This window comes from Alligator mississippiensis, chromosome 11 (assembly GCF_030867095.1).
Source record: "Alligator mississippiensis isolate rAllMis1 chromosome 11, rAllMis1, whole genome shotgun sequence".
Taxonomy (NCBI): Eukaryota; Metazoa; Chordata; order Crocodylia; family Alligatoridae; genus Alligator; species Alligator mississippiensis.
The window spans coordinates 50,019,666-50,046,593 of record NC_081834.1 but is presented as its reverse complement, the minus strand read 5'-3'; the positions used below and the strand labels follow the sequence as shown (position 1 = coordinate 50,046,593).

The window sequence follows — 26,928 nt, the reverse complement described above, 5'->3', positions numbered from 1 at the left end:
TCCTTTCCCTCTCACTGGCGCCGCCTGAGCTGGATTTCACCATCCCCCACCCAGAACCAGGGCCGGATCCTGCCCCCCGCGAACGAGGCTGGCGGGAAGGTCAAGATCGGGGCCTCGGTGTCAGCATCGAGAAACGACACCCGCCCCAACGTGCAGTCCAGATACACCCCCACCCTGCTGGGGACCCGGTCCAGGGGCAGGGAGGTATGACATGGAGCAGTGAGAGCCTCGTAGTGACCCCAGTAGCGCCGCACAGCCCAGACCCCCTCCTCGGGGCTAAAGCTAATTTCTCCCTTCCTGCTCACAGACTCTCTGGCCACCCCCACAGCCCACCATCCCCCCTCCCCCACCTCCACCTCCCACCAGTGTCTCCCGGAGGTGAATCCCTCACGGCCCAGCACACAGCGCCACGTGTCAAATCTCTCAGGATTGTCGGGCAGATCCTGCCGTGTGTGTGTCCTTCTAACACTTTTCCCATCCTCAGACAGGACGAGGTAGGGATGAGCTGTGTCTGGATCCAGAGTCACGTCCTCTGCGGGGAAAGGAGACAACAGGAGCGTGAGGAGCAGCGCTCAGCCCGAGGACAGGCTGTGATCAAGGCAGGGGCAGCTTTGGCTGCAGCTGGAGGTGAAGCCGGGATTGACCCGAGCAGGAAGGAGCCCGGAGACCTCAGCAAAGGGCAGGGCGGATTCCCCCCTGGCAGGAAGAGACAGGCCAGGGACAGAAACACGCCGGCTGGGCCAGGGCTGGGACACGGGATCCTTCCCCTCCTGCACCTGCCGGTCACAGGCAGGGATGAGAGACCCTGGGGGCTCAGGAGAGCCCGGCAGAGGGTGTGAAGGGGAGAGCATGGAGACAGCTCATCTCCCTCTGCACTATCCACTGCCTGCCTTCAATCCCACTCTCTTCCAACTTCCCCGTGCTCAGACTCTGGGGGACCCTTTCCCTGAGAGACATTTTCACTCCAGCAACTCACAGCCAAAGAAATTAACATTTGGACCAGATCAGCCCACATGTCACAAACATTTGTTATATCCCAGATTTCATGTGCAGGTCCAATTTCCCAAGTTTCCAGAGCTCACCCAAAAGGAACAGCCAAAGACATAGCAGATGGGAGGGAGCAAAATATATACACAAATAGGAAGGGTTTAAGGTGAAAATGAAGAGATAATGTGTGGGGAAGTGGGAATGAGGAAGCCATAAGTGACTAATGTAAAGAGAAAGTTAATTGTGTAAAAGGTCAGGAAGTGAAGTTGGTGTCTTAAATAAACAGATTTGGAGTATTGTTGGAGCTGCAAAGGTCCAAGAAATGTGCAGGAGGCAAGGATGTTTTGTGGCATATTTATTTTTCCTACTATATATTTGGAAGAGTTATTGCACAAACTTTTGGGCATCAAGTGCCCTTCCTCTAATAAATGAAGAAAGATGAAAGAGTATGCCATGTGGGTTGGATGGAAAAGGAAAGCAGCCCTAGGAACTACTGAAATTACAGCAGCTCGCCTGCTCTTCCAGCAAGTATGATCTAGAGGAGTAGTCCTCAAACAGTCCCTACACGTCAGTGATGGGACCAAGAACTGCTGTGTCCCCAGCAGGGAACAATGGGAATAAAAAGAGAGTCACATCCCCTCACAGACAGGGCTGATGGCTGCTAGGCTGATGGCTGCTTGCTCTCCCTCGTCACCACTCATTGTGATGACAAGCAGACTTTGAGGAAGAAAAAGCAGGAGGAAAGGAAGGAAAGCTACAGGAGAGTGAACAGACACACAAAGGAAGAGATCACAAAGAAGAAGAGAGAGCAGTGCTGGGTAGGAAGGAGACAGCAGAGAGAGGACAAGGCAAGGAAGTAGAGGTAGACATGGGGTGTGGGAACCAAAAAATAGTAGATTAGAGAAAGTTGTCTTGGTATATGAATATAAAAACAGATGCTCATGTAACTCCTCTGTTCAGCCACCCTGGCCAACTGCACTCCCTTCATAGTTTCATAGTTGGTAGGGTTGGAAGGGACCTGAGCATATCATCAAATCTAACCCCCTGCCATGGCAGGAAAGGATGCTGGGGTCAAACGACCCCGGCTAGGTGATTATGTAGCCTCCTTTTGAAGACCCCCAGGGTAGGAGCGAGCACCACTTCTCTTGGAAGTTGGTTCCTGATCCTAGCTACCCTGACTGTGAAGTAGCGCCTCCTGATGTCTAGTCTGAATAGCTTCCCTGGTGCTGGGGAGATTCGGCTATTGATATAATCTAAACATTTCACATTTTTTGACAGGACGTGCAGTTTGCCCCAGCCCTGAAAGCAACCACAGAATCAGACATGAGAGCTCATTAGAAGAGATGTATAAACACAATATATTATTGCATACAATATCACACCAGGTAAAAATAGATCTAAAACATCAGCGTGCCAGAATTAATAGCCAAGACACAGACACTGTAATGGCTTCTCTACCAGAGGACCACACACTAAGCAGTCTTTGACATTTCTCAGAGCACTGTTGCTGACATAGTTGTTGATAGTACAGACAACTTTCCCTACAAACACTCTTTAGCAGCATAACAAGACTACTAATGAAGACCTGCTTCTGCTGCCTTTCATATAATGGAAAAGCCTGCCTTTAGTAAAATGTGAGAAGGGCCAGGCCTATGGAGTAATGGTGGCAGGAGGCAGAAGAAGAGTGTTTCCTTCTATTCAGGGTAATATAATATAAACCTTCTGGGGGAACTGCCACATAGGAGGGGATTTGAAATTTCCTTTTCAGAGTTGCTGGCTCTGACAAGTGTTTTCCAATGGAGACACGGCACCAGTGTGAGGAAAGGTGGTCACCATGCTTAAATAGCAGGGGCAAGACATTATCGGCTCTGGGTACAATGTTCAGATCCATCCAAGTGACTTAGGCATGTATGAATCTAAGACAAAACAAAAGCCTCCCATTAAATTGTGCCCGTATCATTACTGACCTACAGGCCTCTCTGTCAGGCTCCTATTACCTCTTTTGACCAACCTCTACTTGCACCTGCCAGGCTGTCAAAGACAGGATAGATGCTTCTTGTGGGTGTGTAATTCTTTGCAAAAGCCAAAAACAGAGGAGATCTTTAATGTGTGAGTGATTTAATGTATTCTTACCATGTACCCATCTCCTGCAGAGCCACCTAGTAGAGATATTTTAGACTCATTAGGAACAAGGGTCTAGGCTAGAACGCAGGGCCTATCCCTTCCTGGGCAGCTGCAGCCACCTCACCCAGCCAGACCCAGCTAGCTTGTGCTCTGCCTCCTGGCCCCACAGCTCTATCTCTTTTGGCTGTTCAGCACCCAGTTTCAGAAGGAGTGCCCACAACAATGTGGAGTAATGCATGAACTGTGCTATGAAAAGAGGTTCAAATCCTGTTGGGGCAAAGGGCAGTAAGAACCCAGATTTCCAGTTTCCTGAACAACTGTCCTAAGCAGTCAAATGTTGGAGCTAAAATACAAAAATGCCACCCACTCTTGCGCAGTTTAACACTTGCTAGTTGCACCTTCCTGGCCACCTACATTTTCAAGCTTTTAACACTAGTACAATTCAGAAGTGACACGTATATGTAGCAGTGCACCTTTGTAGCCAACATAGCTTGCTTCACAGGCTTAGACTACATGTACATGTACCTGTCCAGGCTGCCAAGGAAAATACAATGTCATCTATGCAAAAGGGACCCTTTTGGCACTCAAATGATTAAAAATCAGCCATTTACACTCACAAGGGGAAATAGAAAGTGCTGTGTATGCAGTGGGGACTGTTAGGTTCCTTCAAAAAATGTGGCCATAGAAGGTTTTGAATCCTTTGTCCTAAGTAAAAAGCACTTCCTGCCACAAACTGTTAGGGAGGTCTAAAAATTTGACCAGAAAGGAAAAAGGGAACTGAAATCACAGGGAAAGAGATCATTGACCATTAATTCAATATGAGCTTTCATTACCTGGACAGGCCACAGCTTTTCTCCACTCTGGAAGAAAGAGAAACAGTGGTGAGAACTTATCTGAGCAAATGCAGCTGTAAAAGGAGTCTTGGATGAGGAGCATCTGGCTCAAGGAAATGCCAGAAAAGACAAGAGTGATGCTGGACATAAATGAGGCAACATGTGGAAAGACTAGGTGGGACACTGACCTTTCATGTCACTAAATCCATAAATCCATTAAATCCCTCATCCAACAGGGTGATATCGAATGTCTAGATGCTGTTTGACCACTTGCTAAGTTGCAGTGACCAGGGAGCCTCAGTATTTAAAGACACCACTGATTTGGAGCTGCTGTACGATTTCCTGGGAGAGGGCCTGGCTCCAGAGATACTCCCATTATTGCCATCTAGGCTGGTTTACTGGTAGTCACTCTCTCTGAACTGACTAATAAATTTCTGGTTGGTCCAGAATACAGCTGCCGATTTTCTCCATGCTTTAGGGCACCTTGCACATGAAGCACATATTTAGGTCCCTCCAATGATTCCCAGCCATCTTATGATACCATTTTACACCCTTGTCGCTAATCTTCCAGCTAATTAACCCATGTATCTCCAGTTACCTGAGTGTTCACATTTCACTCTATGAACCACTACAACTGCTGTAAGGCCATGGGTTACGAACATCACACAGCCCAGAAAGAAGTGTCTGAGAGCTATGGACAAAACACCCCTAGCCAAGGGCATCTTCGTGTTACTTCCAGTTTTATGTTCCACCAGGCCTTTTCCACTATGGAGAAAATGAATCCAACAGCTAGATGGACAAATTTTATACCATGGAAAAGGTTATATTGTACACAGACAAAAACTCACCAAGTTCTTGTTGAAGGTCTCCTGGATTGAAAAAAAATACATAAATTAAGTGCTTCTCACACAGAAGATTAGCAATCCCAGCCTTCCTTCTGTGCAAAGTATTACAGAGCCCATTTATCCAGGCTACAGAGGAACTAATGAGATGCTGGTTCTTTTTCTAGCCCATGGGAGGGTCTTTGTAGAGTCAAATGCAGGGATTTCTGAGCAAGGAACCTTGTTTCTGCTGCCTTCAGAGAAGGAGGATTTCAGGGACATTTTTAAGAAGACTATACCTTGAATCTAACTGACGTATCTCCACTGATTTCCTGTTTTAGTTTAAACTAATCTGCAAGATGCGAGAACTTATAAACAACTTTAAACAAAGAGGAAGCACTGCTAACAAACTCACATGAAGACCTTTCTTTCCATTTACAGGAAGCACAAATGCCCCTTGGTGTCCCTTTCCGTGGAACTTATAGCACCTGATGAATTATACCCTTTGCCAAGATACAATTGTGATGATATTTTATCATCTCCCAGTACCTATACACAGAATTACAGTCAAGAAATTAACACTGGTATTTCATGGGATTTCCAAGCTGATGTCCCTTTATGAATATAAATAATAAAATAACACCTAATCACTTCATGAGTGTAACTCAGGTACTTTGTGTTCTGCATGACAACCTCTCTGTGGTTCTTATCTGCGTACCACTACTAGTATGCACGCCCAACTGCTTAGAATTGCATCCTTTTTCTGCCTATCCCCATTCATGTGCATGGCCAAGAGAAGTGGGAACTCTTTCATGTTTATTTGACTGTTCTAACTCGGTTTTATCTGCTTTTTAACAGTTTCATTTTAAGAGACTGGGTGAATGAAGTCTTTGTGCATGGGCCCTGCCTTTCGAACTTGTGAAATTTATAAGACCTTTGATGCCATAAAAGAAAAGTGGGTCACAGGTTGCTGAGTAGTCCAGGCTTAGTGTGACTTGTATGACAGCCTAAGGTGGAGGAGCCCTCAGCTCAAGAGCTCCAGGGTAGAATGGGCAAGCTCCAAGTAGGAGTTGTGTCAGGGGATGGCATTGTACTTTACCATCTAGCTGTGCAGAGAGAAGTTGTAATTATTCATAGATCCCTGTAGTGGTTTCAGGCTGGGATCTAGTACCCACTTGCCTCCAAACAACTGACATGCCTCAAATACTAGTAGGTCAGATAGAAACCTGTACTGCCTAGAGTCAAAAGAGTTGAGATTTTTGTTGTTGTTTTTGTTTTTTGGGAGGGTTTTTTGGAAATTATTTGTGCTCCAAGTTAAACTTGCTAAATCAGTTCTGACTCAGCTGTTCAAAAGGCATCATGTGGCACTACTACTAGCAACCACCCTCCACCCCAGTGTCCTTAGGCCAGGACTTCAGATACTCCAAAATCCATTGGCAGGAATCCTACTTGTAGGCCCAGAGGTCTTAGGATTCGGATGCCCCTTACTCTTGATCTTAGCTAAAAGGCCAAGAAGTGAAGAGTTTAGATTCTTGAGTATGCTCAAGGTCTTGAAGGTTTTCGGTCATAGCCGTGTTGGTCAAAGGGCCTGGGCAGGCAAGGTTTTTGGAGTAGATGTGATATCTTTTATTAGATCAACTGAGGAGTTGGAAAAAAAGTTCTCAGCAAGCTTTCAGGTGCAGTCACCCTTCTTCAGGCATAGGGACTCTCTGCTGTTCTCTCTGGGCAAACTCTACAGCTGAGAAAAGCAGACACACCCGAAAATTTGCTAAGAACTTTTTTCCAACTTCTTAGTTGGTCTAATAAAAGATACCACATCCTTTTTTTTTTTTTAATTTATCCATATTCCAAGCCAAAACAGACAAATCAAATTCCAAATCCATGAGTCAGACCAAAACAATAACTGGCCAGGCTACTGGCAAACATCCTGCACTCACCCCTGAGGCTTCAGATGTTTCCAAATCCTTTGACAGCCATCTTAATTTCAGGCCCAAGCCCGAAGGCTTGGGGTTGAGATGCCCCCAAGTTTTGCTTGAACTTATCTATAAGGCCCTCAAAGCAAGCTAGGGAGGAGAATATCATTTCCATAAAGCGAGCTTAAAGCCGCTACACCTCGACGGCACTGACCCACACCCTAAGAGCAGTTCTCCCCGGGTGCGCTTTGGGAGCACTGCTGTCATGGACACAGATACATGTTTCTCCCCAGCCGGGTGAAGAACAGGCACCGCACTTGATCTGAGCCTTAAGAGGTTTCATCTACTCAAAGACCCTTTCCTGTTTGAGGTCTAGAAGAGCTCAGTGCTTCTGAAACCAAAACGGAGCAGTGGAGCAGCACCCCTTGTGGTGGGCCAGTAGGGGGCGCTCCTGATCTGAGCCACCCACCTCCCTGCGCCCAACCACCGTCCAGGCTCCGAGTGCCTCCCTGGGGTGCTACCGTCCGGCCGACCCCTTCCCTGGAGCACACCCGCTAGCCTGGGGTTCCCGCTGCCACCATCCAAGGCTCTGCACTCAAGTCTGGCTCTGCACACCTTGGAAAACACAGGCCTGATCGTCCAATGGGAACTAGACCCAATACAGGCACTTGGGGCACTTTCCCAAGCCAGGGGCTTAACAGGAAAGTCTCCCTTAGTCCACAGACCTAAAAGGCCTCCTCAGAATAATTTAGACCCACCCCTCAATAAGTCTTCCACACTGGTCACAAAGAAGAACGTTATTGATTACACGGGGTAGGGTGAAAACAGGGTAAAAGGTAGAGCAATATCAGAGGAATATCAGAGGGATCCCATAGAGCAAACCAGCAAGGCTGAGGTAGCCTTTTGATCTTGCATCTGAGTTACTATAAGCTAAATATCTAGTCGGATCTCGAGTAGCTTACTCACACGCATCATCCAGACGTGGTTGGAGTTTTCCCCTGGAGGCAGGGCACTCTTGGAGCATGCGGTGATGAGGAGAGAGCCAGTTTCAGATGGTGAAGCTCCTCTCCCAGTTTCAGATTCACCTGGATGACTGCATGGCTAATAACTGCCTTCTTCCTGGACCAGGCCTTTAAATAACCTTCCTGACCTCAGCAGCCCGGTCCAATTGAAGCTGCCAGTGCTGGCCACTAGCCAACCAATTTAAAAAGCATCACTGGCTACCTGGGCCGGTGAGTGGGGCTTTTCCCTCTCCCTCCCCAGGTGACCAGAGAATCCACACCTGAGGCACCAGGTTTTTGTCATGTAGGCAGGGAGGAAGATCCCCCTCCCTGAGGAATTCAACACCAGCCTCTCACGCTGGCAGAGACAGAGTTCTGGAGAGGGACACAGACGGTGACATTTCTGCCACACCCCTTGCCCACCCCAGTGGTGGTGAGCAGCTGTTTACTTACAAAGATTACTGGGAAGATTAGATAGTTGGGATAAATGATCTTTTTATGCATTGAAAGAGAATGAGACTTACCGATTTCTGCATTCTTGTTCTCTAAACAAGTAAAGACAAATACAAATCACTATGAAGAGTAAATTTTGTTATAAAAGATGTAACAGAATACAATAAAATATGTGCTGCTGCATCTTGACCTGCAATGGCTTGTGTCAACTACACATTTCTGCTAGCACACGTCCCAATTGCACTTTGCTGTGCTGAAAGCTTGGTGTGTGGTAGCATGCCTACCTGCCTGCCTTTGTTTGCTGCAGGAAAATCTTATTCTTATACTCTTTGTTGAGTTATAATAAAATTAATTTGTAACTACAATAAATTCCTCCAGTATTTACCTTTTATTCTGAAGAGATATATGGTCAGGATTATGAAACTCAACAACACCACCAGGATCAAGCTCAATGCCACCATCCAGGGATTCACGCTTGGAAAAAAGAAAGCTGAAAAACAAGGTGCCAGGGGCATGTTTTATATTGTAACTTGTGACCAACATGAAATATATTTATACCAAGGAAATACACGAATAGCTCCCCACTAGAATTTCCTGAGATGCAAATGACAGTAGCAAATCTGAGCAGCATACAAAGATTAAAAACTGGATTTAATAACCAAGAAACTGACTTTGGCACTGATTTATCTGTGAATAAGCAGCAAACATTGTCTCCCAGACTTAAATCCGGTTTCACCTCATGGCTAAGTGGCCATAAAGAAGCCACTGCAAATCTGGCACTTGTGCAGCATTTGGATTCTAGTTCTATCTGTAATGGAAGAGGCTCATCACCCTTTATAGAAACCTGCTAGAAACAAAATACAATCAAACTTTAAATCCTTGTCTGTCTTTTACAGCATTGAAGAACTGCTACATATAGTTTTATTGTGAGTAAAGTTATGAGATCTATAATTACATATATGCTCCAGTATCTATACAACCATAGTATAGTGTGCTCAGGGGGAAAGTCTACGGCAACCACAATTATATATCTACACTGTGCATAAATGTGAAAAACACACGATTTTGGAGTGCAGTTTCCCCAACCCCCCTGCATGTATCTCCCTGAAACTTGGCAAACTTCATAACTTTACTAGGGGCTACCATTCCTGCAGGTTTCATCAAAATCAGGCCAGAAATGACAAAGTTATAGGCTGCTTCAACTTTCCCCATTATAGCCTATGGGCAAAACTTCAAAACAGTGTCGAAATGGCGAAACGTTTCAAATTGCCTCATTTTGTTTCAAGGCTTTTTCGACCATATCTATTTCATTTTGATTTTTCTGTTTTGACCTCGAAACGAGTTGAAACAGCATCAAAACAAAACTGGAAGCAACATTTTGCTCAGCCCTAATCTCTAGTGCAGCCCCCTGCCTGAGGTAGGATCTTCTGTATCCAAATTGTCCTGTACAAACCCATTGTCTAGTCTGTTAGAAAACCTATAGTCAACCCTGACCAGTGCTGCAGCAGCAAGTATGCCCAGAAGTGCGCGCACCAGCAGGAGCCACACTTCCCCCATCCCTGCACTCCCAAAAAGAGCTGCTCATGGATCTGTCCCATGCCGCACCCTGGGAGGGCAGCACCTGTTGGCACCCCTTCACTTTGGCGCCCAGGGTGATCTCCTGGCTCACCCCCACCTTGCTTTGGTATTGACCCTGACTCAAATACAAGACTTAACACCCTAAACTGCTTGAGATAAAACAGGCCAGGGGAGGGGGTGAGGAGCGGAGTGACAGCTAATGTCTTACTGCTCTGAGGATTGTTTAAATTATGCTTAGAGACCCAAAGAAGAGGGCCATGCCCCGCTACTACAGATGAAGATAAACTCCTCACAGTCCATACCAATCTAACCAGGGGATAAAAATCCTTGATTCCAAATATGTCAATTTGTCTGACCTTAGGCAAGACCCCAGGATTTCTTGGGGTTAAGCCCCAGCAGGAACGCTGGAGCCCCAGTCAAAATCCCCAGCAAAGGCAAATATATAGATTTATGCCCTGAATCAGTGAACTCAATGAGTGTGTAGGCAAGGGCAAAATGCCTCTGGAGCACAACTGCTACTGAAAAGACCATTTAAAAAACAATTGCCCCACCTAACTACCCTGACAAGAGGAGCAACAACACACAACTTAGTTTTCATTTTTTTATGACAAATAATGAACAATGATTCAGTGCAGTGAAAAGACTTTAAGAGTTCACAAAAAAATCAATACGGGTAGATAGATGCTGTGAAAATACCCATTAAAAATTCACTGAGGCAACTCTGAGACTATAGAAATATCCTGCATTGATGTTTTGAGTGACTGTCTCTGCCAGGAAAAAAATGAGTTTTTTAAGGTAAAATTTCAGAAGTTTGACTGAGATAAAATCAAGATTCTGATAAACTGCATATACACAGTTAAATGAATTTCTATCATGACCCTGTGGAAATGCTAGCCAGGTGTGTGTTTACCCCATATTTCACCTGGTTTCCAGCTGGGGCTGTTCACTGTAGGGTTTGGATGGAACTGACCTGATATATGAATTGCTGATTCCTTCTCTCGGTCGAGGAGGCTGTTCCTGATGCAACAGGACAAGTTCTGGTTTGAATCTTCCTTCATGACAGCAGAAATTTTTGTTTCAAACAGGCCATTTTCTTTTTGGGATTTTATTTCAGAGAGTGATGGTATATGATGCTGCTGAGAATTTCTCTACAGCACTTGGGGCTCTGGGTACCACCCAGCTGATCGACATATCACCAGGATCCCCCCATTCTGGTAATCCTCCACAGAGATGATAGGATTAGAGCCTAAACCTAGAAGAAAATTGGTAATTTTAAATATTTCTTAAATCCATGAGCCAATTTTATAAAGGACTGTGGAAATGTTGTTCCTGCTGTAAAGACTTCCTGGGTATAGCAGAGCAAGAGATACTTTCTATTAACAACTAGAGAAACTAGATATTCCTGGGTGCGATAGCTGAGAAATTTCATCATCAAAAGTCAGTCACTGAGCCAATAAAAAATTATGGTAATTCAGATTGGATTTTGGTAGGTAATGAGGGCATTATAAAAGACCGTAGGCTTCAGACATGGTCAGGGACTGAAACACCACAATATGAAGTGCAGACCCTGTACCCAGCATAAGCCTTAATTATTAAGGTTGCATTATAACCATAATCCAAGTGTAGCTAGTTAGAATCCTACTACATGACAGGGTGCTTCTTTGTTGCCAGAATATGGCAAGGCAGAAATGAATAATTATTTGTTACCACTACAGATAATTTTCTGCCACTAAAGATAATTTTTAAAATAGATTACATTATACCTTTATTTTATAGTAATAATTAATGTAACCAGATGTATTTATAGTTTTGTAATACATATTTGTGTTCAAGTCTCTACGATGTAAAAACAAAGCCGCCTTATCAATACAAACTCTAAACAAGGTGAAAGGAAGGGGATAAGCAATCTTCCCCTCCCAGAAGTGTACATTGCATGGGAACATAAATCCTAACTAATTGATATCTTCCAAATCCACAGGACAACTGGTTCAGTGCACTTCCCAAAGTTTCCATGAAACAAAGAAAAGTGAATAAAAGAAATCAGAGAATAGTTTGTAGATATTAGAAGAAGCCATCCATAAATATAGAGTAAAGGCTGGAGGGAAAAGGGGAGGAGGCGCTCCATGCTCCTCCGCCCCTTAACTGAGTGTTGCTATTTAAGGGCATTGTAGCTGTACATTAATTCCATGTCTAAGCTTGCAAAACAGGTCCTAATCATAGGCAGGCTAACATCTTGTCACTCTAGAGGTCAAATAATTCTGAGGTTTTCCTAAGAAGCGCTGCTCGTGCAAAATAATCTTGGGAACTGATTGATTACAAATGGGCAGGGTTCAAATTAAATGCAAAATAAACTAAATCAGGACTGTAACTGAGGTTTGGGATTTCAAAAGAGCAAACATTGATTTTAACAAAATGAATTAATTGCTGAAGTCAACTGAGGATATCAGAGATTGTATGTAGAAAAGTCCTGAGGCATCTTCAAGCTCAAGGCTTATTTTAGAAGAATAGCTAGGGTTTTCTCAGTCTAGTAGCAAAGCAGAGGCTGCAAGAGATATCTATGTTATCTATAAATATATTTGGGGAATAAAGAAGATGAAGGGAAAGAAACTATTTTGGGCTAAAGGACAATGTTGAACCAAGAAAAAATAATAATATAACTCAAATGCAAATAAGTTAAGGTTGGAAATTAGAAGGTCCTAAGCACCTAGAAATCAGGAGCAAAAAATAACTAACTACTTTAGAGATATAGCTTAAAATTATTAAAACACTGACAAAAATTAAAATACATTTCTGAAATTTGAATATGCCTTGTTAAAATTGAAATTTTTAGACATGCAAGTGCCACAGCACTGGGTGCTTTGAAAAGCGCCTGGTGCAGCATCACTTGTAGTTGTATAAGTGGCAAAATGCACGTCAGCACTGAGAAAATGGCTGTGACATGCTTTTGAACTAAAACACATGGAAGGTGTTTTAGCTCAAAAACTTGCCACCACCATTTTCTGCGTGCTTATGTGCATTTCACCCCTTATACAAGTGCATTTGGTACAACACAGTTCGCATCAGCTCACATGCAGAGCAGAGTCGATTAATTGAGTCTGATGTGAAGTGGCAGATCTATGGCACATCGCGGGACAAAAAGATACATGTATAAATGCCCATAGTTTCTAATTGTAAAATATTTGATATACAAGTTGCGTGAAGTTGCATATTAGGAAAGAGAAAAAGCCTGAAAACCATGCAGAGATAAACTGACACAAGCCACTGACCTGCGACCTTCAGTTCTATTACAGCTTCTTCATAAATAATACCATCATCAACAAAGCAGGTGTATTGCCCTTCATCTGAAGGCCTGATATTGAGCGTTGTGAGGGAAACATTTCCATCTGTGATGCCATCCTTCCAAAATGCTGTCCTTCTCTTGTATTCTGGCAACTGTCGTCCAAACTGATCTTTCCCATCACGGTACAGATGAACATAATTTGTAGACCCAGGTCGGAACCACCTCACTTCCATGTTCGCAGCGCTCATGCTGGGGGACAGGTGGCATGGCAATACGATCTCTTCCCCCACAATGGCAGTAATTGGTTGATCAGGTCCAACAACTGTAAACAGGGCTGTAAAAAGTACCAAGAAACACCCCAAAATAATTTCAGAAGTAAAAAGAGAAATCCAAGGTACTCAGCAAACAAGTGGATACTAGGCCTGTGCGAGTAGGCAGCTATTCGATCTGACTTTGGATCTGGCCACTTTGGATGCCAGGGATCTGATCCAGAGCTCCAGACCAGGCTCCCGCTCCAATCCGGACAAAGCAGCACCAAAGCTTTGGAGTCACCTCAAAAATCTGGCCATAGGATATAATGGGGAATCAATTAAATATCTATAACTTTGCTGTTTTTTGTCTTATTTGGATTAAAATTGCAGGGATGGTATGCGCTGCTTAGAGCATGCAGCCTACAAAGTTTCAAGAAGATTGGTGTAGGGGTTCATGGGGAACTGCACCCCAAATTCTTGAAAGCAAAACTCATGTCACGTGTATGTGACTGTGCAGTACTGGCACATTTCTACATGTGCACACTATTGCTGTGCAGTAAATATGGTGACATATGCCAAAGTGATTGTAAATTCATCTCTGCATCATGTAGGTTTCAAATTTATGCCCAATTAGTTACTGCATAGTAATGTATGTGCAGATGCCTTACTGGGCAGTAACTGTGTGTCTGTGGACTGACTTGGGACTAGCTTTAGTTCCAAGTCAGTCCACACACAGTGTTAATGTGCTTTAATGCCTGCATGTGTAGATACCGGTCTATTCTCGCTTACTGCACACTAAATTTAAACTGGCGTAAATGCACATGTAGACACTTTCGGTGTTGATAAAAATTTCATAGATTTCATAGATTTCATAGACATTAGGACTGGAAGGGACCTTGGAAGATCATCGAGTCCAGCCCCCTGCCCAAAGGGCAGGAAGTTAGCTGGGGTCATAGGATCCCAGCAAGATAAGCATCCAGTTTGCTCTTGAAGGTGTTCAATGAAGGCGCTTGAACCACCTCCAGTGGCAGGCTGTTCCAGACCTTCGGGGCTCGGACAGTAAAGAAATTCTTCCTTATGTCCAGCCTGAAACGGTCTTGGAGTAGTTTATGACCATTCGACCTAGTCGTCATCCCTTGGGGCGCTTTGGTGAACAAACGTTCCCCCAGATACTGGTGGTCACGCCTGATAAACTTATAGGTGGGCATGAGATCACCCCTGAGCCTGCGCTTTTCCAGGCTAAAGAGCCCCAGGGCTCTCAGCCTGTCATCATAGGGTCTGCTTCCCTGACCTCTGATCATGCGCGTGGCTCTTCTCTGGACTCTCTCAAGCTTCTCCACATCCTTTTTGAATTGTGGAGCCCAAAACTGGACGCAGTACTCCAGCTGCGGCCTCACTAAGGCCGAGTACAAGGGGAGAATGACGTCCCGGGATTTGCTTGAGAAGCATCTATGGATGCAAGCCATTGTTTTGGTCGCTTTACTAGCCGCAGCATCGCATTTCGGGCTCATGTTCATCTTTTGGTCAATGATGACCCCAAAGTCTCTTTCTTCCATAGTGCTAGCCAGCGTAGCACTGCCGAGCCTATAAGGATGCTGTGGGTTTTTCTTCCCAAGGTGGAGTACCTTGCATTTATCGGCGTTGAACACCATCAGATTCTCGTCTGCCCACTTGCTGAGCCTGTCCAGGTCAGCCTGGATCACCTGCCTGTCTTCTGGTGTGGATGCTTTGCCCCAAAGCTTGGTGTCGTCGGCGAACTTGGCCAGTCCGCTTCTGACTCCAGTGTCCACATCATTAATGAAGATGTTGAACAATATGGGTCCAAGGACAGAGCCTTGGGGGACCCCATTGGTCACAGGACACCATGATGAGTGACTTCCATCAATTACTACCCTCTGGGTTCGACCACGGATCCAATTTTCCAGCCAGTGGATCGTGGTGGACCCAAGGCGACAACTGGCCAGTTTCACCAAGAGGTGATCATGGGATACCAGATCGAACGCTTTTTTGAAGTCAAGATATATGACATCAATCTCTTCTCCCTTGTCCAGGTGATAGGTCACCTGGTCATAGAAGGAAATGAGATTGGTTAAACAAGACCGACCCACGACAAACCCATGCTGGCTATCCCTTAAGATGTTGACGTCGGCCAGTCCATTAAGGATGGCCTCCTTAATAAACTTTTCTAAGATCTTCCCTGGGATAGAAGTCAAGCCGATGGGCCTATAGTTAGCTGGATCCACTTTCCTCCCTTTCTTGAAGATAGGCACCACATTGGCCTTCTTCCAGTCTTCGGGCACTACACCAGAGCACCAAGAGTTTTCAAAGATCCGCGCTAGAGGCTGGGCTATGATGCTCGCCAGCTCCTTGAGTACCCTGGGGTGAAGATTGTCAGGGCCGGCTGACTTGAAGGTATCCAGCTTCTCAAGATGTTCCTTCACAAAGTCAGCATTAATGGAGGGCAGGGGATCACCCTCACCCGGACTTCCCTGTCCCATAGCAGGCATGGGCGTCCCATGGGACTGATGAAAGACCAACGCAAAGTACCCATTTAATAGGTTGGCTTTTTCCTGGGCGTCAGTTGTCTGTTGCCCCATCTGGTTCAGCAGGGGTCCAACGTTGCCCCTGCTTTTCCTCCGGCTCCCCACATATCTGAAAAAGGACTTTTTATTGTCCTTGATGCTCAAAGCTAGCTGGAGTTCAGTTGCACCCTTGGCTTTCCTGGTATGCTCCCTACAGGACCGGACCAGTGCAGAATAATCCTCCTTGGAGGTGACTCCTGTCCTCCATCCTTTGTAGGCCTTTCTTTTTAGCCTCAGGAGGTCTGCTAGGTCCCTGGAGAGCCAGGGGGGCTGCTGTGCCCCCTTGCTGCCTTTCCTCCAAGATGGAATAGACTTAGCTTGTGCATTGAGGATCGCTCCCTTGAGGAGCAACCACTCTTCTTGAACTCCCCTCTCCCTGTGGTCATGGTCCCCGAGGGCCTCACTGACAAGCCTCCTGAGCTTGTCAAAGTCAGCTTTCCTGAAGTCAAGGACTTCCGTGTTGCTGACTGACTTGCAAGGTTTTCGGCGAATGGTGAAGGTGATCAGCTCGTGGTCGCTGTCACCCAGCTTCCCATCGATCACTAGGTCGCCGACTAGGTCATCCCCAGTAGCCAGTACCAGGTCAAGCAGTGCTTTGCCTCTCGTTGGCCCATAGACTTCTTGAGTCAGGTAGAGGTCATCCACGCACGAGAAGAAGTTTTGCGACTGCTCGGATTTTGCTGAGCGATCCTCCCACGAGATGTCCGGGTAATTGAAGTCACCCATGACGACCATGGTCCTGGAGCAAGCTGCCTCAGCCAGTTCCCGGGCAAACTCCTGGTCAAGCTCAGGACTTTGGGTGGGAGGTCTGTAGTAGACTCCCACCATTGTGTCCCCTGTACCGTGTTCCCCATGGATTTTAACCCAGAGGGTCTCCAGCCGTCCACCCTGGTCACCAATATCGACTTGCAGGGACGCGTAGCTTTCCTTAACGTAGAGAGCTACACCCCCGCCCCTTTTATCTACACGATCCCTCCTGTACAGGGTATAGCCATCTATACCCGTGATTCAGTCATGGGTGGAGTCCCACCAGGTCTCCGTTATCCCTATGACATCGTAACTATTTGCATTGAGCAGGAGGATGAGCTCCTCCTGCTTATTCCCCAAGCTCCTGGCATTAGTGTACAGGCAGGCAAGTGCCCCCTGGGGGGCTCCTTCCTTGCCCTCAGATTTTACCAGGGCTGGGGCCAGGGTGGGCTCCCTTGAGTGCCATGATCCGCTGGCTTTGCAAGGATTGCTCAGCGGTCCAGCAGTGGCGGTAGTCCCCCCGTCCCCCAATGGGCTTAGTTTAAAGCCCGGTGGAGCAGGTCAGCCAGTCTGGCTGAGAAGAGCCTCCTCCCTAGGGGAGAGAGGTGGAGGCCATCTCTTCCCAGCAGCTCACTGCCTCTCTCGCCAAAGAGCGGGCTGTGGTCATGAAAGCCAAAGCCTTCCTGACGACACCAGTGCCGCAGTCTTTGGTTGACCATGTGGATCCTCCTGTCCCTCCTCAGCCCATAGCCTGAGACTGAGAGGATCAACGAGAGCACCACCTGTGCCCCCAGACCCTTAAGCCCTGCTCCCAAATCCCTGTAGCACCTCATGACCTGGCTGGGAGTGCTCCGAGCCGTGTCACTGGTGCCCACATGAATAAGGAGCATGGGATAGTGGTCTGTGGGTTTGAGGAGCTTGGGGATCCTCTCCTCAATGTCCCGGATGCAGGCCCCTGGGAAACAGCAGACTTCCCGGGCTAAGGGGTCGGGGTGGCAGATTGCCCCCTCAGTCCCCCTCAGGAGGGAGTCTCCCACAACAAACACCTAACGTTTTGTCTTGGGGAGAGCAGGGGCGGGAGCTGCAGTGGGGCCCATGTTGCCTGTGGGGGCCGGCAACTCAGCAGGCTCTGCTGGAGCGGCAAGAGGGGCGTTCTTGTTGCTCAGCTCTGGTGGGGCAGGGGCCTTGGTGTGGCGGGCCTTAGGGCCCTTGACCACTTGACCACCTTGGTCCATGCCCCTGGCTGGACAGAGTGGGAGGTCCCAGAGTCCTCCTTTGGCGTGGAGGGAGACTGTGGTGTACCCTCTGCCTCCCGGGGGAGAAGGGCCTGGCAGTAGGCGTCTATCTCCTGCTCGCAGTCCCTGATGGCACGCAGTCTCTGGACTGTGGGCTGGAGCTCCTCCAGCTGGTGCGCCAGAGACCTCAAAAGGGAGCAGACCCCACAAGGGGAGGTCGCCATGCTCCCAGGCCCCAGAGCCTGAAAAAGGGACAGGCAGCCCCCGCACCCGAGAGCCAGGGGCTCCGTCTGCGTGGAGCCCAGGACCAGGGGCTCCGTCTGGGTGGCCATCTCTGAGGTGCCGGAGGGGCGGGGGGGGGGAACCACAGAGCCCGAGGGGACCCTCAGGGTGCGGCGCGTGCCCATCCGTGGCATGCCTCTGGGAGGCTGGCTACGGCTGGAACTGTCTACCCTGGGGGGTGCGCAGGCAGGGTCCTGGGCCCTCCCATGTGAACTCTGCGCTAACTCACGCGCCGGCAGACAAGCGCGCCTGTTTGCGCAGCCTGTTCGCGTGGCTCCGGTCGTGTGGCTCCCTGGGGGGCTGGGTAAAGTAGGGGCCTGGGCGGGGCTTGACCCGGCCCCGCTCCACTCAGCCGCCTCCTCCCACACACTAAGGGGTTAGCCCTCTTTCTCCACAGGCCCCGCTTACCTCCGGCTGTGCTGGGGGTTGGTGGGGGGTTCCGCAGCTGCTGGAGGGTTTCTGGGGGGCTTCGGGAGAGCAGGGGCACAGCTGCGCATCTCTCACTGCTCCTGAGCCTAACTGGGGCTTTTTTCCTCTAAATAAAGTTTTCAGAAGCAGCAGAACACACATTAATATGGAGCAGATACCTACCTGATTCCACTTTCAAAATGCAAAGAATAATGAAGAATGTGAGTAAACTAGGGAGCGATGTGGAGACTCTGGAGATTTGGCGCAACGAGGAAGCCATCATCTTCACTGAAACTTGATCCAGAAGCATGAGGGGAATGCAGAAAAGAATTTGCCTGGAGAACATAGAGCACTGATTATCACCTTTGTGTATTGAATTAGATAGCAGGAAGACAGTGCATAGTTCAAGCTATACAAGGGGAACAACCATGGTTTCAATAAACTTATGAAAGTGTGGACTTATGACGAAACAGAAATTCCTTAGAAAATCAGCCAGTGAAGCAGAAACTCCAAGGTGATCCCTGATAATTCCTCTCTCTTTTACCCTAAATGAAAAATCATGTGTTGAGTCTGGTGATGATGAAGATTTTTCATTACATTTTAGACCATATTAAATGAATGAGAAGACCTAGACTCATAGTACTGTGCAGTGTTAAAAAAGAAAACATGGGATCCAGATACAGTTACATGCCAATATAGCTGTTCAAGGCACCATGAGATATGTCCTCTTCAAGATCTTCAGAGTATTGTGTAAATAGCTCTGGCAAAAGTGGTGAGTGTGGATCAGTCCTGCATAATGAGCTGCATGCTTTGGATTGTGGAGATAGTGTTTTGGGATGTCTGAGAGTTTCAGATAGTTTCACAATCCTTCTCTATCTTCAGCAGGCCATGAAGACTAAAGAAGTTTAACTGACAAACAATAATGTAATTATCCCAGGGCCCTACTGTTAGACAATCGGATGGGATAAATGTTGCAAAAAAAGACTCTTCAGCCAAAGATGCTGAAATATTTGGTTACTGAGCTTGGCCATGGAAAAGTAAGTCATGGCTTTGACAAAATGGAGTGAATGGAAATTAATATGGAATAAGGTAGAGTGTAAACTCAAAGTGTTCATGATTATTTCCTCTGTGGATATTCTTACTTCAGAATAAGTGTTTTGACATGTAGAGTTAACTGGAAATAGGTATTTTGGAATTACTCCCCCTGACACGAGTCCTAAACTGAATGTTTTAACTTCCAATCAATCAAAAGAAAAAAAACATTTGACTTGGCTTAAGATATGTATGTTTTGAGAAGGTTGTCCATTGCTGTGCAAAACTGGTCGCAGGCTTCTGCTAGGTGTCCATTCAATCCTGCACAGTAATGCAGACATCATGTTTTTTGTCTTTGTGCTGGCACAAACATTTTATGGTGGCCCAAAACAAAACCAAATAAACATCTATATCCTATCACACTGCAATGTGGTTGCTACAGAAGGTAGCAGTAATTTGTGCTGCTTTATTGTGATGGGTGTCTATTTTCTTTATGGCAGGAGAGCACAGGCAGCCTGGAGGTTCCCATCCTCTCCAGCCACCTCAGGGAGAAGGTCTTGGAGGTCTCAGTCTCATGTGCCCCAGGATTTCCCACACAGGATCAGGCCTCTAGCTTCAGGATTGCCTTCATGGCTTTCCCTGCTTGCAGACACGCGCTTCCGGGATCCCTGGGGTGTGTCTTTGAAACCTGGGAAGCTTAAGGTTCCCAACTTCCAGAGACATGCCCTTGGCAATAGCTATTTTAGTATTGGTCTAATGTTGTCTCAAAATGCTGTTTCACAGTTTCTATAGCAGTTACCGAACAGCAGTAAATAGGGCAGGATGTGGGGTGCTGAGCAACACTGATATGCTGGTGCCCTGCCCCTGTCCTTGCCCCTCACTCTCAACCCACAGCTCTGCCAGTGCCACTCACTCCTGACCCACAGCCCCTGCCTGCCCCCGCCAGCTCCCTCCTGGCAGCAGCTTCATCCCAGCACCAGGATATGAATCTAGCTGCAGCTGTTCCACCTGCTGCTTTGTGGCTCTGAGCAGTGCCAGCCCTTGCTGTCCTGCTCCCCATGCCTGTGCCTAGGCCCCAGAAATCCCCATGCTGTTTCTGGGAAGCCCTTGACTGGGGCTCAGGGACTGGACTGGTCAAGCGCCTTCCCTTCCCATGCACAAGATGCTCTAAGGAGGCAGAGGGGTGTTAAGCCCATCACTAGTGGCCTCTCCTACCTGAAGCTCTCCCTCACCCCAACCTCCATCTCTCCCTCTCTTACACAACCCTGCTGCCACCTCCACCCCTCCCCCCAGCCCATGACACCCAAGTGGTTCCTGGGACCAGGTGCTCCCACAGGCCGGGGCCACATGTCCCCGCACCAGTGTTGGCATGGAGCATGGCTGCAGTGCAGCAGCTGCCCCTGCAGCCCTGGCTCCTACCAGCAGGTCCTGTCCCATCCTATCTGGTAGCTGGGAACACAGGGTGTGAGATTTGTGGGTTTGTGTGGGGTTTGGCAGGGAAAGGGTGTGGGGAGTGGGTTTAAGTTTTATGGGAGAGATTGGGGGAGTCTGTGGGGATGAGGTTTGTGGGGGTAGTGTCAGGCTTGTGCAGGGGTTTGGGATGGTTTGGAGCTTGTGGGGGGATCGTGGGGGGACAGTGTGGGGGTGGGGAGATGGTGGGCGTGTGGACTGCTTGGCAGGGGTGGGTCCCACACCAGCCACCTTGCATGGTGTGCAGCCTCCTACAGCAGCAGCACAGGTGGCCATCAGGGCACTCATGCCCACTCCTGGAAGAGACCCCCAGTGGCACGGTGCCACCTCAGGTCAGCAGCTGCACGTGGCGCTGGCCCCTCCCAACCCACGTGCCCTTATGCAGAACTGAGCCACTTCCCTCTGTCAGCCTCCTGGCACTGCAAGCAAATCTGTGTGCTCTCAGGCCAGACCGGGTCCTGCCCCATGGGAACATGGGGGGACTCCCACCAGGCCCCATCCCTTGCCTGCTCCCCTGAGAGCCTCCTGATCGCCTGCTCTCCCAGCTCCATCAATGGTTGCCCCACCTGGCCCCAGCATCTCAGTTCTTTTAAAAAAAAAAAAGCTTGCACTTACCGGCTGCTTCTGGGGGCTCATGGCAGAGCCCTGCACACAGCACGGGACAGTGCGGGGCAGTGGGGATAGCCTCCCTGCCTGGCAGGACACGGTGAGAAAGAGCTGGGATGCTGGAGCTGGGCAGGGCAGCCATTGATGGGGCTGGGAGAATGGGCAGGGGATGGGGCCTGTTTTATTCAGAGATTCAGCCAAATCAGCAGTGACTGAATCTTCAAATCACATTTGGCCAAATCAATTTGGGACAGTGATTCAAATCACCAAATCAAATCACTGTCCCCTGAATCAGCTGAATCTGAATCCGAAGCAAATGCTAGCCGCTTCACACAGGCCTAATAGACATGCCCTGGCTGGGTGCTAGAGCATTTCTCGGGGGGGGGGGCAGCCTCTGGTTTCCTCTGGGCAGGCTCCAGGACTGTGCCCTGTGCCACTTTTTTCTGCTGTGTAATTTTTTGATACTGGGATTTTCCCATATTGCATTTAGAGTCTGCACTGCATATCTGCAGTATGGGAACATTGCTTCATTCCCAGCGTGCCACTTGCAGCATTTCCAACTGCTTTGAGACGCCACAACAGGCATGTGCTCACTCATCTGGATGCGGCCGTAAGTGGTACATACATAAGTGTCTCCTTTAAAAGTACGAATTTAAATGTAAGTCTACTTCATTTTTTTTCCATTATGGAATCACAATTATAATAATACTAGCAACTTGCCCGTCAAGAATGATGGGCTCCAGGTCCAGACCCATTCCCCACTGTGTGGGTTAATGTGTCCTGGGGCCCAAGGCAAACACAACTTTAGAGGCCCCATCCCTGCATGGGAGCTGGACCACAGGGGGTAGGTCAGGGAAGGGCCTCTGACCCTCCTGGTGCTGGCTGGGAGCCTGGGGAGACTCTGTCGGGTGGAGGTAGGAGACACATGCATGCCTCTTTGCCCTGCTCCCCACCCCACTCCCCCACTATGGCCAAACATACACACACTGTTACCGCTCAGCTCGGGGGTCTTGGGGAGCCCTGGCACAGGACGCAGCCTGTCTGACTCACAAAGGACTCGCCCCCTCCCCACCTCTGCCTGAACAAGAGCTGATTGGAGGAAGGACTTACAGAAGACAATGACGATGCAGTGGGAGATACATCTAAAGCCCTCCAGACAAGGGTAGATAAGAGTGAAGCAACTCCCCTGGTCTCATTTACATAAGAGATGGGACAGGAAGCACCTTCATTAGCATTCAGGATGGAGAACAGAGATTCCAAGGCGAGAACCGCACTGAATTCTGGGACCAGGGAACCAGGGGAGCACTGCATGATGGGGGATCCCTGCTCCAAATGTGAATCAACCTATGTCTACACACACCCAGCTGAGCATTTATCAGACCAATTCCAGTCATGACACCTTTATTGGTACCCAACACTCTGAATCTGCCTGTCTGTATTGTGAGCTCCCTCAGAGTAACGCCACCCACAGCCAGGAGTGATCAGTTCCTATCATCCAGCACATGACCCATCATTTACCCATGAACAACCCTAGCGTTCTCCCTCGAGCCATGGTTCATTCTCTACAAAACTCCCTACTCAAGCTCAAGTTTCCGTCCTGGTCCTTGGATACAAAAGCTGCCCCAGTTTCTGCCCGGCATCCCTCCATAGGTCATGCTCAGGACTCTGCCTGTCTGCAAGCTCCGACTAACACCTGGGAACCTGGACTGGTTCAAGCTTCGCTGAGTGGTGAGACCCCAACTCTCTCTCTCCCGCTCTTTGACTCCAGGAAAATGACTTTTGCTTTCTTACTCCAAGCACAGCTTTCTAAACCTGACTTTTGCTACTCAGACTGGAGCTAAACTTCCTCAAATACCTAAAGGAAACTATGTAATATTGTAACTGTTTGTCTCTCTTGTATGGCTATTACTACTGTTATCATCCTAAATGCATATACCTGGCAATAAATAACTTTTGTGGTCAAGATGGTTACTATACTCTCTCTCTGAACCTCGCTTACTCTTCCTTCCCCTTGACATCCCCGTTAGCTCTGCAGCAACGCTTCTTTGACCTAAGCCAAAGATCCCTGTAATGCTCAAAACTACGGTGAGGTCTGCTCATCAAGGGAGTTACTACTAGGACCATTATGACAAGAGATTGGGGATGTGCTGAGTTTTGAGGCCCATGCGGGTATCAGCTGAAAGTGCTGATTGGACCCAGCCTGCTCAGACATACTCTGTTAGCACATGTGTCTAACTGCATTTATTATTGTCCTGATGAAATAAGGGATGAGCTGTGTTCAAGGCACATGAGGGTGTCAGCCTGTTAATGCTGAATAATCTGGCCTAAATCAGCTGGGCTCTGTTAATCTGTGTGTGTGTATGTGCATACATTTGTTTGACTGATTTAGTGGTTGGAGGAACCCAGCCCCATTAAACTTGAGTCCTGCAAGATAGCTCCATTGTCAGTGAAGACTTGCAGAAGGGAGAGATACAGCTCCGTATAAAAACACAAGTAACACAAGCAGAACATTGACAGAATTACAGAGACCCCAGAAATGTACCTGCAATAAATAAGCACACCCCAACGTGACAGGCAAATCTGGTAACAACACACGCAGGCACACGCATACAGGCATGCACACTACTCTCTCACACACTCGCTGCACAAGGACACACAGACACAAACACACTCTCCCTGCCATGAACACAGACACACACACTCACGCACAGAAATGCACACAGACACATGCAGATACACATGCAGAGAGGTGCACACTAGGGCTGTGCAAAATTTCACTGAGTGTTTTGTTTTGAAGCTGTTTTCATGCATTTTGAGCTTGAAACAGTGAAATCAAAATGAAACAAAAAGCATCGAAACAGCTGCAAAATGAAATGAAGTCACTCGAAACATTTAAAAAGTTTTGAAATGTTTTGATTTTCAAAGCAGCCGGGTGGTGGGAGGCCGGGGAGAGCCAGGGCTGTGCTCTGAGTCGTTCCACAGCCCCATGTAGCTCAGCCCAGTGCCAACCACAAGGCTGCGCTCCATGGGGCTGGAGGAGCCGAACGAAGCGCAGCGCCAGCTCTACTCACCTTCTGCCACCGGGCTGTGCTATGATCAGCTGCACCAGCCCCATGGCGCGTAGCGCTGGGCTCTGCCTCCAGCCTCTGGGCTGAGCTCCATGGAGCCCAGCGCTGGGTGGAGGCTGCGCCCAAAACTGGTCCCAGGACGCAGTGGGAGCCTGCTCTCATCTGGCACAGATCCGGGGACCCGCACCCCTGGGAGCAGTCTGGCACAGCCCCACAGCCCTCTCAGGGCTGCGGGCCATGAGATGTGTATTCAGATGACAGGAGGCTGCTGCTGCTGCCTGGGGCCAGTGGCAGCATCTGTCTTCCCGGCTCTGGGCGCAGGCTGCGCCCAGTGCTGGTCCCAGGTGGCAGGGACAGCCTCCTGTCTTCCAGCACAGATCCAGGAGCCCACATCCCCAGGAGGAGTCCAGCACAGCCCGCAGCCCTCCCGCAGATATGGGCCCCTAGATCTGTGCCCAGATGACAGAGGGTTGCTGCTCCCAGCAAATTTTAGTTTCATGACTTTGAGGTGCAGTTTCCAAGAAACCTCTGCACCGATGTCCTTGAAACTTGGCAATCTTCATGCCCTCAGAAGGGGCTACCACCTGGCAATTTGCATCTTAATCAGGAAACAAATGACAACATTTTAGGCATTTTCATGATTTCTCATTATAGTCTATGGGCGAAATCTAGAAACGAGTCGAAACAGCGAAACGATTTCGACAAAATGAAACAGGACAGTGCTTCGAAATGAAATGAAATAACAAAACAAAACACTGTCCCTTTGAATGGTGAAACAGACGTCGAAATGAAATAATGATGTTTCATACAGCCCTAGTGTACACTGTATTCACTCTCTGCACATGGACAGACAGAGACAAGCACACTCTCCCTGCCATGAACACAGATGCATGCATGCACGCACACGTACCCCAGACACGGACGCACCGACGCAGAGTGGAACGCCCTGTGGGTGGGGCAGGAGGGAGGGAAGCACATGGCCATGGGGCCTCGCCCCGCATTGCGCACCCTGGGTCTAAGCCCACTCACCCCTCTCCCCCCTGTCTGGCCTTGCAGCCCCCCGCCTGCTCCGTGTCTGGCCCAATGGGTTCCCCCCCCCCACCTCCCATTGCTCCAGCCCATGCTGCCTCCCAGGAAGGTGGCACAGAGCTTGCATGTAGCAGCACAGCCATCACCCAGCAACCCCCACAGCAGCAGCAGAGAGCGGGAAGCAGCAATAGGGAGGGAGGGAGGGGTGAAGCCATGTGGCGCAGCATGGGGCATGCTGCAGGGCACAGTGGGAGGGGCGTGGCCATGAGTCATGGTGTGGAGCGTGCTGTGCGGTGTGGTGGAAGGGAGGGGTGCAGCTGGGGGTGTGGTGCAGTGTGTGCTGCAGGACATGGTGGAAGGGAAAGAGGAATAGGCATGGCCAAGGGGTGCAGTGTGGAGTGCATGGCAGGGCACAGTGGGAAGGGTGCAAGGTGGTGCGGGGCATGGCAGGTGGGAGGGAAGGAAGGAGGGGCATGGCCGCAGGACACAGAGTGGAATGTGCTGAGGGTGCGGCGGGAGAGAGGGAAGCACATGGCCATGGGGCCTCGCCCCACACTGCATGCCCTGGGGCAGGCAGCACCCTGGCGGTGAATCACCCCTACCCTGACTGCCTGCCCCACTTCCTGGCCTTGTGGCTTTTAAAGTGCTCTTCCCAAGTGGGTTTTTTGGTTCTGTGGAGGTGGGGCAGAGGGAGCTGCCACAGCAGAGGGTGGAAGAGGAGGCTGGGCTGCTGAGAGGGGCTCCCACCTTTCCTCAGCTGGCCCAGACGCTTGTAATGTACTCATGGCAGCTTCTTTTTTTTGGCCTCTGGGGTGGTGGGGCAGAGGGAGCTGCTGTACGGGGGAAATTCTGTTCCTTGATACCTACGCAGCACGTGTAGACACCCATGTACGTGCATATCTGGCTGCATGCACCATGAACAAAGTGGTGGAGCAGCCCCCTATAATTGACCCCAACAGCTGAGTGTCTCCAGTCCTTTCCTGGGAACAGGAGGACTCTGGTCCCAGGCCCCTCTTGGCCAGTCTGTTCACAGCATCCAGTGAAGTAAACTGTTGCCTGTGAAAGCTCCTGCCAGTCTGAACCAGTTAGTCTCAGTTTCCACCATCCCCGCTAGTGCATGCTATATCTATAGCTGTGTCTTCACTGCTGCAGTGGCAGCAGCTCCACAGTGTACACAAATAATTGGTGAGAGTCAGTTGAAGGCTGAAGCAGTCTTTCTTCAGACTAA

The 26,928-nt window shown here is 48.7% G+C and overlaps 1 protein-coding gene across 1 annotated transcript; it reads right to left on the bottom strand.

Moving 5' to 3' along the window:
• Positions 1-24,718, bottom strand: LOC109283433 (butyrophilin subfamily 1 member A1). Its single transcript, XM_059714044.1, is given in 5 exon segments — positions 1-571; positions 10,681-10,962; positions 12,977-13,324; positions 18,679-18,830; positions 24,675-24,718. Coding segments are annotated over 5 exon segments (1,386 nt in total). The 3' UTR covers positions 1-11.
• Between the last annotated feature and the right edge of the window lie 2,210 nt (positions 24,719-26,928).